The following is a 13,865-nucleotide window of genomic DNA, read 5'->3' on the forward strand; positions in this document are numbered from 1 at the left end:
AGGAGGAGGAGTTTATGCAGTTGAATGTATTGAAGCACCTGAGTGGCCCCTATCAAGTTAACCGTGCACGTTAATGGGCATCCATTAGACATGGAACACAACATGGGAGCTGCGGTTTCAGTTATTTCAAAGTAGACCTTCGATTGATAAAGATAGGAGTACAACAGTTAGATCTGCGAGTCTCGCCGAATTCGAGATCCCCCGTTAAGTGAGTGGGGAGCCCGAGGACATTCATGATTGAGATCTGTATAAAATCGGCCAGGTCAGACCCGACTGGGATCTGATGTGTATTGTAAATATAATTGCATTGCAATAAACCGTTTTCTTTTGATCATTTTCGTTCAGACTCAATTGTGGCCTACTAAATTACAGTAAGAAGTCTTACAACACCAGGTTAAAGTCCAACAGGTTTGTTTCGATATCACTAGCTTTCGGAGCGCTGCTCCTTCCTCAGGACCTGACACCTGAGGAAGGAGCAGCGCTCCGAATGCTAGTGACATCGAAACAAACCTGTTGGACTTTAACCTGGTGTTGTAAGACTTCTTACTGTGCTCACCCCAGTCCAACGCCGGCATCTCCACGTCATACTAAATTATAGTCTATTAAGGGGTCTTAGGGTTTTTTAAACTGCATTATATGGCATATTAGAACAGTGGAGGAAAATTCCACAGTCAGGATAAAGATACCAGCCAACAACATGCTGATGTGACAAAAGACACAACATGCTAACTGAATGCTTGTTTAGCAATAAAAGATACCTGCAAGACCCTCAATAACATGTTTTCAGAATAACTGGATTTGAGTGACCTTAACAAACTTGTTTTCCAAAGCCACCTGCGACACCCTCAATATCATGTTTTTCAGTGTAACTTGGTTTTCTAAGACCTAAAGATGCAGACACAACTAACAGTGCCAAAAAACAAGAGAAGAGATTAGGGAAAGAGCCATAGATAGATATGTGGAGAAAATACTCACTCTGCCTGGGTGAACACCTGTAACTTGGTTAATTTAAAGTTTGAACCAGACAATGTTCAGATGTAAATAATGCCTTTGCCTACAGGACCTACAATGTACAGCTCAATTGGCTGGAAAGCAGGTTTGTGATGCAGAGCGAGGCCAACAGCATTGGTTCAATATATTGGCTGAGGTTATTCATGAAGTTCCTGCCCTCTCAACCTTGTCCCTTGCCTGAGGTCTGGTGAACCTCAGGTTAAATCACCACTAGTCAGCTCTTCCTGTTAAAGGGAAAGCAGCTATGGTCATCTGGGACTATGGAGACTTTACTTTTTACTTTGAAAATTTTTCTCAGTTAGGTAGAGTCAGCTCCGGAAACCCTTCTCTGAGGTTATGCTCTCCCAACGCGTTGGCTAATAAACAATCGTTCTGTCTACTGCAATATTTCTTCCAATAGTCTAGCAAAACAACAGTTGCTGAAATGATGGTGCTTCCTAATCAGAAGTCTGGTGAAGCTGTCACCCTTCCCAACAAGGCTGTACTTGGTGTCTGAAAGTAGAAATGCAGAAGGGAAAATTGGGATTGAGGAAAGGGCTTTGGGTGGCAGACAGCAGGATGAGGGTGAAGTGGGATTTGGGAAGGTGTGTAAGGTCGGAACATCCTGCAATGGCTCCCGTCACAGCGGGCCCCATGCTGGGGAGAACCTTTTCTCCAGAAGGCTCAAGTGGTGCAGCCTTGCCTGTTTCCCATCAATTCTGCTCTGCTCCCTCCTGTTATCAATCACTTTGTCATACCAAGAGAAGGAAGAATGTCAGTGGTTATATTGCAATGCGTTTGTGACTAGTTGGATGTATATGCAAGCAGAGAGAGGTGGATATGAAGCTGGCATCATTGGTCGTTGAGTGAGGATGATGTGAAGTATCTAAAAGTTAGGGCTGAGTCCGGATTACTAAAATTGTTGCTGAGTGAGTGATAGCGCTGTGGTGCATTGAACAATGTGGCAGTTTGGTGGTATGATGTATGGGACATATGAGGTCATTGGATTTTGGGTGTTAGTTCGTGTTTTGGAGGCCAGGCAAGAGACACATAGGTAGTTTACAATCTTGTAGGGTGGGGGGGGTGTCAGATGGGCACAGGGGTAAGCCCTAGTGAGCTGGCTTCCTCCATTCCACCTTCCCCAGGTGCATGTATTATTGCAGCACAGGCAGAATGAGGCCCATAAATGACCATTAATAGCTCAGGGGTGAACGAGTAGGCTGAGGGTTAGCACCTGTTATATTTTACCTGGGCCCCCCACCGCAAATATACAGGTAGGGGTGGATGGAATGGTAAAATTCCCACTAATGTGTCTTTCCTCCTTTTTAAGTCCTAGCTTATGTCTCCACTTCCGAATCAGAAAACCTAGGAGGCCTTGTTGCTCCATTTTCTCTGCTTTTGCTTCTCTTTAAGTCTTCCACAGTCAATCCACAGCAGTTCGATAGAACAATAATGCTGCTTTGCTTTCAGAAGGGCAGAATGTCTTTCAGAGACATTCAGACCAGGTGAAACATGTGCTGGCCACATATACTGCTGGGCAACCCTGCTGAGTGTGCAGCTAATCAGCAGCTCATTTTATGTTGGGTTGCACATTAAAATCAGTTAGGTAAGGTAGCACAACATTTGCCTGCTGTCTGATTGCACATCACAACACGTGCACCAAAATATTGTGTGGTTGGAGTTTGCCCTCAGTAGGAATTAAAGCTTGAGATGCTGGAGTAGATTTTTTTACCCTTGTGTGAAGTGAGTAGGAGGAGTTTCTTTCTTGTGAGGGTTTGATGTGCTGGTTGGTGGGAATTCACGTTATCAAAGTCTTAAGGTTTTGAGGCATTCTATGATCACTGTTTCTAGTGGTAAAGTAATAAAGTGCTTTGGTGGATTTATAAACAAGGTAACAGAATCACAGAGAGAAATTAAGTGCATCTTTTTCATTCCATTTTATATAAAGTCTACATTGTGTGTCATTTAATGCATTAGAAATCAATGTTCGCAGTCATGGAATGTAGGGATCAAAAGCTAGAATTAGTCTAAGTGTTTGGAGGGAACTATTGTTTCCTGTCATCAGGCTGGAATGGTTAAGCTTGTTACCCAAGTTCAGTAGTGAAATGTAAACTTAATGGCAAAGAATCTGTGGTAATTGTCTATTTAAGGGCAACACAGCAGACTAAGGAGCATCTGGTCTGGGTGACCAATCAGGACTCATTAGCGCAGGGCTAAATAGCTCGCTTTTAAAGCAGGCCAGCAGCATGGTTTAATTCCCGTACCAGCATCCCCGAACAGGCGCCGGAATATGGCGACTAGGGGCTTTTCACAGTAACTTCATTTGAAGCCTACTTGTGACAATAAGCGATTTTCATTTCATTTCATTTCATCAGAGTGTGGAATCACCCCATGGTGAGGGAGGCTCCTAGGCAGAGATATTTTGGGAGCTGGGTACAGCCATGAGGTTGCTGTACAATTTTTATTGATAAATACTTTTGTGTTCACTAATGAAGTCTATGAAGATGCATCACAGTATCATATACATGGAATCGTGTTGTATCATTTGATAGACTTATAGAATAGAATTTACAGTGCAGAAGGAGGCCATTCGGCCCATCGAGTCTACACCGGCCCTTGGAAAGAGAACCCCACTCAAGCCCATGCCTCCACCCAAATCCCGTAAACCAATAACCCCACTTAACCTTTTTGAACAGTCAGGGCAATTTATCATGGCCAATCCACCTAACCCGCACATCTTTGGACTGTGGGAGGAAACCGGAGCACCCGGAGGAAACCCACGCGGATACGGGGAGAACATGCAGACTCCGCACAGACAATGATCCAAGCGGGAATTGAACCTGGGACCCTGGAGCTGTGAAGCAACTGTGATAACCACTGTGCTACCATGCTGCTTGATTGAGCACTAATGCTGGATTAGGTAACATGAGCTTGTTGAAGACAAAGGACTGTTTCTGTGGTTATTCCAACCAGTGTTTGTGTTTAAATGGTGAAATAAATTAGAACAAAAGGTCAGTCCAACAGGTGGAGGGCAGTGTTACTGAGGTATTCTATTACAGCACTGGAATGTAAAGATGGATTGCATTAAGACATAATCCATATGAGTGAACTGAGGATATAGGAGGGATAATTGTATAATTCTTTGTTTGTATGTTATATAAATGAACAGTGGAGATCAGATAAAGGTGGAGATGTGCAGACAGTTCAGAGTAATATGTAAAAGCAACAAAAAGAGTTTATTAGAAGTCAAAAAAACTTTTTTTTTTTAAGTTGAATCACCTACCGTGCAGCCAGCCACTGTTTGTCCAAGTACAGATGGACCTCTTTGTCTATTCTAATGTTGTTGGCAAAGTGGAAACGCTTTGGCAAATTGTAGGACATATAAGGTATGAAATGTTGATTACGAAACCTACACTAAAATGGAAATAAATGCAAAATATAAGAAAGGTGGCAAATATAAATTTACCTTTCAAAAATTTAATTCTAATAACAAAATCTGTTTTCTATGTAGATATGAAATAAAAATGGTCTCACAGAGAACTTGCTACTTGTTGAATTACTCTGTTACATGTAGTTCGGAGTTATAATTATGTAACAAGTTGCTTATATTGTGTTATTACATATCTGGAATTTTCATCACTCACTATCACTCTGTATTCCAAATGAAGACAACTAATAAATTGCCATGATGTTTTTCCTGTTACAATATCAAATGTGAACAATTTTTCTTTTCAATGCTACAAATGGACCAGATTTTCTCCAAATCATGATGGTTGGGACCTGATTCCAGGATAATGGCACTCCCGACCCTTGCCGGCTTCATTGCAGGGGTGGGCAGTTCAAATCTCCCCAGAATATTGGAGGAGTTGAGCTCCTTTTGTCAGAAAGAGTGATTCATCACCTCTCAGAAAAATTGTGGGAACCCTAATCCTGAGTCATTAACCAAAAAAATCAGCCATTTAACATTCTATTGAACTACATTGTCTGCCTTACTTTTTCATAAAGCTGTCAATCACAGTGACTCAGTATCAATCTCAGAAACTTTTATCTACTTCAGACCTCTAAATCTTGTATAAATAAGCCCACAGGCAGTTAAAAACTTTTTTTTATAAAATCAGGTTGTTATGAGGTGATAAAGATATAAATCAAGGGTGGCATGGTGGCACAGTGGTTAGCACTGCTGCCTCATCGCACCGAGGACCCGGATTTGATCCTGGCCCCGGGTCACTGTGTGGAATTTGCACATTTTCCAAGTCTGCGTGAATCTCACCCCCACAACCCAAAGATGTGTAGGGTAGATGGATTAGCCACACTAAATTGCCCCTTAATTGGAAACATTTTTAAAAAATTAAATTTAAAAAAAGATATAAATCAATAAAGCTTTCTCTTCCCTCTTCAATTGCATAAACATCTGAGATCTAGCCATTGTTGGAATTCAGCCGGACATTCATAATGAGGCCATCTGGCAATTGTATCAACAAAATCAGGTCGAACAGATAGCCTCATTATGAATGCCAAGCTTGAGCTTCATAAATGATTAATCCACTCAGATCTCAGCATGAAATATTTATAGTTGCAGAGGGAAGGAAATGCTGATTGGTCAACATCTCTATTACCTTGTAATAACATACTTTTTAAAAGGATTTTCATTGCTTGCGTGCTTACTTTCACAATATTATGAGGTATAAAGATTTCTGACATTGATATTCTAAATGGCTACAGTTGACTGTGACACTTTTAAGAGGTTGTAAGCTGAGTATTTTATTTTTAAACAATCTTTTCAAAGCTTCTGCTTATTGCGTTACTTTCAGGATCATTTCAAAAACCTGCCAGATTTGCCAATGGCTCATTAGTTCTGTGCATGGTGGATACTGGGTGAGTGGATATAGAGGATGTAGGGGGCATGGAAGGGGCATGGGAGATTTAGGGGAATGAAGCGTGCATGGGAGCTATGAAGGAGCATAGATGGGCATTGGCATATGGGGGCATGGAAGGGGATTGGAATGAGGGGCATGTGAGGTGGGTGTGAGGATGAGGTGGTGAGATTTGAGGGTTTAAGGCCCTGACATCATTTCAATTGGGTGGATGTCCCAGTAAATGAGGCAGGCATTGTAGCCTGCCAGCCTTTCCATACTGCAGCCTCCATTGCTGCCTTGGGCCTGTCTCTAAAAGCGGAAGACCTGATTCCATTGCTTGCTCACCTGCCCCAGAATGAAAATATGTAGGGCGGGGGGCCTATTTAATGAAGAGAGGTTTGAGGTATCAGCTTTTCTGACTCCTGAAACCTGTCTCCTTCAAACCAATTCCAAAGTAGCCCAGGAACCCCTGTACTTGATGCCATAAAATTTACAACACAAACAAAGGCTATTTGTCTCATCAAGCTTATGTTGGTGCTACCTCCTTTATTGGAGGATTTTATTCTTAATCTCACTGCCACAAAGGTCCTCTATATCCTTTTAAATTTTGCCTTCGCAAGTGTGTGCCTTATTGTCTTTGAAGTGATTTTATCAGCTCTACTGTCAGAATCATTTGTTACAAAGCACTTAACGTTCTAACAAAGCTGCATGAAAAAGGGCTGGGGATGCTTGGAGATGGTCCTTGGAAGGGTGGGGGAAGGGTTGGGGGGAAACGAGGCAGAAAGTGGCAAGTGGGAAGATGGAAACTACAATTGATGCTTGCTGATCAGAGAGGAGCAGAGTGACAATCAGCAGGATGGGGGTTGTGGATAAAGGCTGCTTTTTCAGGCCACCAATTGTGTGAAGGGAAAGAATGGGCTTGGGGAAGGGGGAGCAGTGTTCGTGGTGAGGGTTAGGTATAAAGGTTTATTTTGATGGCCCAGGCAGAACAATCTCCCTCCTCTCAGTCCACAAGCAGTGTTGTAAAAAGCACTTACCTTCTGGAGCCAACAACCCCACCTTTACTTTACTACCGAGTTTCCCAAGCCTTGGGAAATCGGTCCTGCAGTGGTAACATTTAAATTAGGCTCCCAATCGCACTGCCAGATTAAATCGCCAGACTTAAATATGTTAATGAAGTGATGAACAGCACAGTTACAGAGCACATTATCCAAAATCATAAAAACAGCAAAGGCTGTGTTGCATTTGAACAAATTTTAATCCATAACCAAACCCTGCCCATTGTGAAGAAGTCAATATTGAGGCCATTGTTTTGCAGTTTAGCTTCTCAAAAGCTTTCATCACTTTTAATCCTTTCGACCTTCTCAATTCCAGTGAAAAAATCCATAATTCTGGAATATCAAAGGAACATTTACAGAGAAGGATACTGCAGTTAACTTGTAGCATTAAAGTGGAATACACAGTTGGAAGCCACCAATTCTGTCAAGCAAATTGAAATCATTTTCTATTACTTACAGAAAGGTTTTTAACAACTCCTTCTGAATCAACTGAAAAAGAAACAAAGAACTATAGTTAGTCTATAAAATTCTGGTAATGAATTCAGATGTACTGTATATTCCTTTGTACCGCTCCTTTTCCTTCCACCTCTTGGACTGGATTTAATGCCTTCTGTCATAGCAGAAACATGGCAGCTCGGACCCACTTAGTCATAGGCAAGGCCCTGAGCCAGTCTCTGGCATTGGGAGAACCTTCCCCGATTAAATGGGAGAGCAAAAGGGGCTGACGTGGGATTCCCAGCTGCCGCCGGCAGGACGTCAGTAAGGCTTGTTAATGAGCCTGTTGACAATCGTTATGCCTGCAGCTATCACAATTTAGTGGTGCCTCATGGATTTAACAAGAACTGCACAGCTTGCCCATGCCCTCGGAAGGCCAACCTGTGAGTGGCTCCTGGGGAAGTGGTTCTCGATATCAGGAACCCTGTGTCTGATTGGAAGACCCAGCATCAGGAGAGAGTGTGTGGGGTGTGTGTGGGGGGGGTTGCTGAACACCGCTCTCCTGGCCTTGACTCCAGCACCCCTGTAGAATTTACAGTGCAGAAGGAGGCCATTCAGCCCATCGAGTCTGCACAGGACCTTAGAAAGAGCACCGTACATAAGCCCATGCCTCCACCCTATCGCCAGAAACCAGTAACGCCACCTAATCTTTTGGACAAAGGCGAAATTTATCATGGCCAATCTACCTAACCTGCACATCTTTGGACTGTGAGAGGAAACCGGAGCACCCGGAGGAAACCCACACAGACACGGGGAGAAAGTGCAAACTCCACACAGACAATCACCCGAGGCTGGAATTGGACCTGGAACCCTGGAGCTGTGAGGCAGCAGTGCTAACCACTGTGCCACCGAGCCACCCATTCCCAACCTTCTCCAAGGCCTGAACTCCACAGTCCATATCACATCCTCACTCATCTTTGGCCTTAGGACCCACAATGATCCTGAACCTCTGCTGCTAGTAACCATCTCTCCCACTGAAACCGGCGGTGACAAGTAGTTGCCAGTCCCTGGTTGGCTGGCAGCTTTTGACGGGTAGGACTTCAGCTGACCTCAATCGTGATAGCCACTTAAATGACCAAAGGGCATTTTATTCCATCATGCTTCTGCCACCGAATTGATGGGAAGGTCCCTGCTGGTTCTCCAACTAAGACCCTTGTAGACCCTACAAAATCCAGCCCCTTGTGAAGGTGAAAACACATCCCAAGTCCAATGCTATCAGTGCTTTCTGCTCTCCATTACCACATTCAAGTCACTATACTGCATGAATGAGCCTGGACTATAAATAGCAGTACACAATTCTCCTTTGCAAAGCTTTTGTTCATCTGATCTCATTCTCAATGTGATTGAAAAGTAATCAAGAACCCTGATGAATTCTACCTTTTCATAGCCCAGGAGCGATAAGGATGTTTGCAGTCTCTTTAACATTGCTCCATCCAAGATCAGTTCACTTATCACAGAACTAGAGGTTTGATTCCCTGGTTTGATTCGCTCACCTGGGGCGAAATTCTCCGGAAACGGCGCGATGTCCACCGACTGGCGCCCAAAACGGCGCCAATCAGACGGGCATCGCGCCGCCCCAAAGGTGCGGAATGCTCCGCATCTTTGGGGACGGAGCCCCAACATTGAGGGGCTAGACCGACGCCGGAGGAATTTCCGCCCCGCCAGCTGGCGGAAACGGCCTTTGTTGCCCTGCCAGCTGGCGCGGAAATGACATCTCCGGGCGGCGCATGCGCGGGAGCGTCAGCGGCCGCTGACAGTTTCCCACGCATGCGCAGTGGAGGGAGACTCTTCCACCTCCGCCATGGTGGAGACCGTGGTGGAGGCGGAAGGGAAAGAGTGCCCCCACGGCACAGGCCCGCCCGCGGATCGGTGGGCCCCGATCACGGGCCAGGCCACCGTGGGGGCACCCCCCGGGGTCAGATTGCCCCGCGCCCCCCCCAGGACCCCGGAGCCCGCCCACGCCGCCTTGTCCCGCCGATAAGGTAGGTGATTTAATTTACACCGGCGGGACAGGCAATTTATCGGCAGGGCTTCGGCCCATCCAGGCCGGAGAATCGAGCGGGGGGGCCCGCCAACCGGCGCGGCGCGATTCCCGCCCCCGCCGAATATCCGGTGCCGGAGACTTCGGCAACCAGCGGGGGCGGGATTCACGCCAGCCCCCGGCGATTCTCCGACCCGGCGGGGGGGTCAGAGAATGTCGCCCCAGATATTACGGCCAGGATTCTCCCTTCTGGGGAATAAGTCCCCACACCGGCGGGAGAACCGGCGTCAACCACTCCGGCGTCAACAGCCCCCGAAAATGTGGCAGAGGGGGCGGCACCAAAGAGATAGTGCGAGATCGCACATGCGCCAAAGGGCCAGCGTGATCTCGTGCATGCACGGAATGGGCGGCGTGATTCCACGCATGCTCAGACCGGCCGGCATATTTTGGCTCATCTCCTCTCCGCACCAGCCATGGCGGAGCCCTACAGGGGCCGGCGTGGAAGAAAGAAGTGCCCCCATGGAACAAACCCGCCTGCAGATTGGTGGGCCCCAATGGCGGGCCAGGACACCGTGAGGGCCCCCCGGGGTCGGATCCCCCCGCGACCCCCGAGGACCGCTCACGCATACTCACTTGCCAGGTCCGGTGTGAGTGTTGAGTAATTCACGCCAGCGGGACTGGCCAAAAATGGACCACCGCTCGGCCCATCGGGGACCGGAGAATCGCCGGGGGGGGCCGCTGCCAACGGCCCACAACCAGCGTGGCGGAAACCCCGCCCCCGCCCGAAAAACGGCGCCGGAGAATACGGCAGACGCCATCGGGGCAGCGGGGCGGGATTCGCGTCTCTCCCAGGGGATTCTCCGACCCGCCCCCCGGGGATTCTCCGACCCGGCGGGGGGTCAGAGAATCCCGTCCTACATGTCCAAGGAGAGACTTTGGAGGAGCTCACTTAAGCTGTCAATCGTCGAAATGACGAATAGTAATTATTTTATTTATTACAATTATTTTGGCTACTGGCAGCAGGTGTTAGCAGCGGCACGTATTGCCATGGAAAGGTGATGATCAATGACAAATTCTTTCCCAATTCCAGCTCTTTCAATGTCAGTTTCATTGTTGTGGAAAGACCCCAATTACAGACTAGGAGCTGGATTCTCCGATTTTGAGGCTATGTCCAGAGGAATTGTCTGGTTTTATGACAAATACATCGTCGAGATCCCAATACCGATCCTCTGACCGGTGAGGGGCTAGCAGCCGCATCATGCAAAATGCACGACCGTCCCAATATAAACATCTGAAGAATTGCCGGGTTCGTGGCTATGCATGCGCACAGCGACGACCTGCAGCAGTCGTGCCGTACAACAGGGCATCGGCCGTACGCAGACCCGACCTGCCAGATAGTGCCCCCACTGGACAGCCCCTGGACACCCCAGGGGGCATTCCCACCAGTCCCTCCAGCTCTCACCGAAGCCCGACCGGCCAGCAGCACGGCTCCTCCCTACCCCCCTGACAGTGGCGGCACTGGACAGTCTGCAGCCGCCCACGCCGGGTTCACGAAAACTGAGAGCACACGTGTCCCACGCCGTCGTGAACTTGACCCATGGGGGGTGGAGCATCGGGGGAGGGCCTTCAGGTAACGTCCTGAAGCCGTCCCAACGGCGTGTGGCGTATTCCTCGATGATATCGTTTTGGAGGGGGCGGAGCATCCAAAAACAGGCGCTGCTCCCGATTCGGTCGTAATCAGGGATTCTCCGCCCGATCGCCGATTATGATATTGGCGTCGGGCAGTGGAGAATCCCGCCCTCTATATTTTTACAAGAGGGAACCATCAAAATCATCCTCAAGGACTGTCCTTGCACCTATCATAATGAGCATGTAAGAGGAATATTTACGAGATCTAGGAAAAAGGAACCCATCCCTTCAGTTGACAGGTGGTGCCTGGCATAGTGATGTAGGAAGAAATGAATGGAATGGAGAACTCTCAAAAATATCACAGAGAAGATAATGTGGAAAAAGAAGGGACTAAGAGACTTCTAGTGGTGGTTATGAGGTGAGCAGTCACACACAGTGTTGGCTCCCACCTGGAGATTTTCTTTCTTTGACCCTTTCTGCCCGGTTAACGGGTGATGTTTGGGAAGAATTGGTGCAGTATGATAGAATAAGATCCCTTCTTGTGAGTGATGGTGGGTACCATCACTCAGAAGTTGTGCAAGGGATCTTCATTGTATTCAGAAGGTCCCCGAGCTTCAGAAGGAGAGAAAATAGCAGAGGTCTCTGTGGCGTCATTGCACCCTCAGTGAACCAAGAAGTTGGACGACTTCTTAACAAGTAAATTTAAGAAGCAGCGACAAGTGGTTGCTGAGGACTTGGTGAAGGCGATTGAGGAGGCTGTGGCACCTATTTGGGTATCTTTGAACAGGATGGATCAGTGGTAGAGATACAGAGGGCAACAATCAAGAAGGTGGACCATAGAGATTGGAATGTCTCTGTGGTAAACCATGTTATTGTATTATATGCATTGTGCTGCATTGTGCATGCCTGGGCTTGTCCAGGCTGGCTCCGCCTGTGGCCCGTCCCCTCGGGCTTCTGTATAAAAGTGGCAAGGAGGCAGGAGGCTTGCTGTTTAGTGTATTAAAGCCTCAGTTACGTTCATCACTCGTCGTCTATTATTGATGGTGTATCAGTCTCTCTCGAGGCAGAGATGGGGTTGCTGGCAGAGGAGCAGAGGGCGTTAAAGGCTAAGGTCAATGATCTGGGGAACCGCTCCAGATGGCAGAATGTAAGAATTGTTTGGCTGCCGGGCCTGGAAGGTACAAACATGACAGATTACATCTCTAAGATGTTTGGAAAGTTGATGGGGGAGGGTATCTTGCTGACACGTCCTGAGTTGGACCGGAGCATCGATCGTCGATACAGAAGCCCAGATCGGTGGGGGGAGGGAGGGGAGCCATCACGGGCTGTCATAGTCAGTTTTCATAGCGACCTGGGTCCTGAGATGGGCGAAGGACCACCAAAATTGTAGATGGGAGAACCATGTCATCAGAATATACCAAGACGTTGGGGCAGAGCTGGCAAGAAAGCGTGCAGCATTTAATAAAGCTAAGGCTACATTCTATAAGAGCAATGTGCGATTTGGAATCATGTACCCGACTTGTCGTCAGGTTACAGAGATTATCATTTCAATGTGCCGGAGGGAGCAAATTACTTTGTTAAGAGACAAGGATTGCGGGAAAACTAAAGTGTTTGAGAACTATGGTCTTTGCTGTTTGTTCATTATTAAGTTCTTCTGTATCTGTATTTTTGTGTGGGGTGATTGTAAAGTGGGGGAGGGCGCAGTATAGTTATGGGGCTTGTTGGAGGGGCTGTTTATTGTATTGCTGGGGCTGTTTGAGGGAGGGGATTTGGCTGTATTCTCTTTTTCCTTTTCTTCCTATAATGCTTGGTATTAAAGTTGGGTATGGGTAAGGGGGGCTGATTGTTGATTAAATGTTTGAAAGTCTAGCAGCGGGAGTCTCCGTTTGAGAAACTAAGTGTTGACGCTGGGACTGAATCAGTGGACTTTTTGGCATATTTTGATGACATGGCCCTCCCATCTACAATCTTGCTGGTCGTGGAGCAATTCAGGATCCGTTAATAGGCTAGCACCGGGGCCACATGGAACACAATCGATTCCAATAAAAACGGGGGCAACATACAGCCGGTTTCACTTGCACAACCATGGAATCCCACGGATTGTGGGTTGTACCAACCTATTTCTCTGCAAAATGCGACGGCTATGTTGTTGGCTAAGGGGAGGTTCAGCTACTTTCACTATTTCTGTCCAGTTTTTACTGATTTCTTGTCAAAGGTGCGGGACAAGACCAAGAAGAACAGAAATCAGGAGCCACAATCTCTAAAATATTCTTACTAGAACACAAACTGTAATTAATAAATGAGACAAAATGTTCATTAACAGTTAATTTAAAATATAGGTAACAAATTTGACTAATTTGTATTGATCATTCCCTGTTTGAAATTAGAATTTTAAATGTTCTATTCATCATAATCTGGAGGAATTGGCATCACCGTTTACATTGTACATCTGATGCGACCATCAATTCGCACGAGACAGAGAATAGAAGTGAACAGTGGCTTTAATCAACTAGAACAGTGCCTGCCTGCGACTGCTTTGCAATGAGAGCAGCTGCTCTTTATACCTCCCCTCAAGGGGGCGGGGCCAGGGCACCAACATGATACAACCAGTGTAGTACAGTACAATAGTCCATAGAGGGAGCCCACATGGGCAACAGCGTGGTACAATGTAGTACAGTGGTGAATGGTTACTATAATATGTTTACCACATTCACCCCCTGTTAAAAAATTGAAGTCCAGCGGGGGTGAAGGGCTCACAGGTTCAGTATGTCCGGCGCCCTGAGCCCTGATCATGCACTGAGATCGTCGGAGCTCTGGTTTCGCAGCGGGCACGGGTGTCAAACTTGTCGGTGCGGG

General features: G+C 46.9%; 1 protein-coding gene across 1 annotated transcript in view; it reads right to left on the reverse strand.

Annotated features, from left to right (window-relative positions):
* The window catches only part of LOC140410712 (ectonucleotide pyrophosphatase/phosphodiesterase family member 3-like), a 249,137-nt gene that overhangs the window by 80,574 nt on the left and 154,698 nt on the right, over positions 1-13,865 (reverse strand). The window contains exons 14-15 of the mRNA XM_072499153.1: positions 7,362-7,393; positions 4,274-4,404 (exon numbers count right to left, since the gene is read on the reverse strand). Coding sequence (XP_072355254.1) covers positions 4,274-4,404; positions 7,362-7,393 — 163 coding nt within the window. The remainder of the gene's footprint in view (positions 1-4,273; positions 4,405-7,361; positions 7,394-13,865) is intronic.

Source organism: Scyliorhinus torazame, chromosome 4, assembly GCF_047496885.1.
Source record: "Scyliorhinus torazame isolate Kashiwa2021f chromosome 4, sScyTor2.1, whole genome shotgun sequence".
Taxonomy (NCBI): domain Eukaryota; kingdom Metazoa; phylum Chordata; class Chondrichthyes; order Carcharhiniformes; family Scyliorhinidae; genus Scyliorhinus; species Scyliorhinus torazame.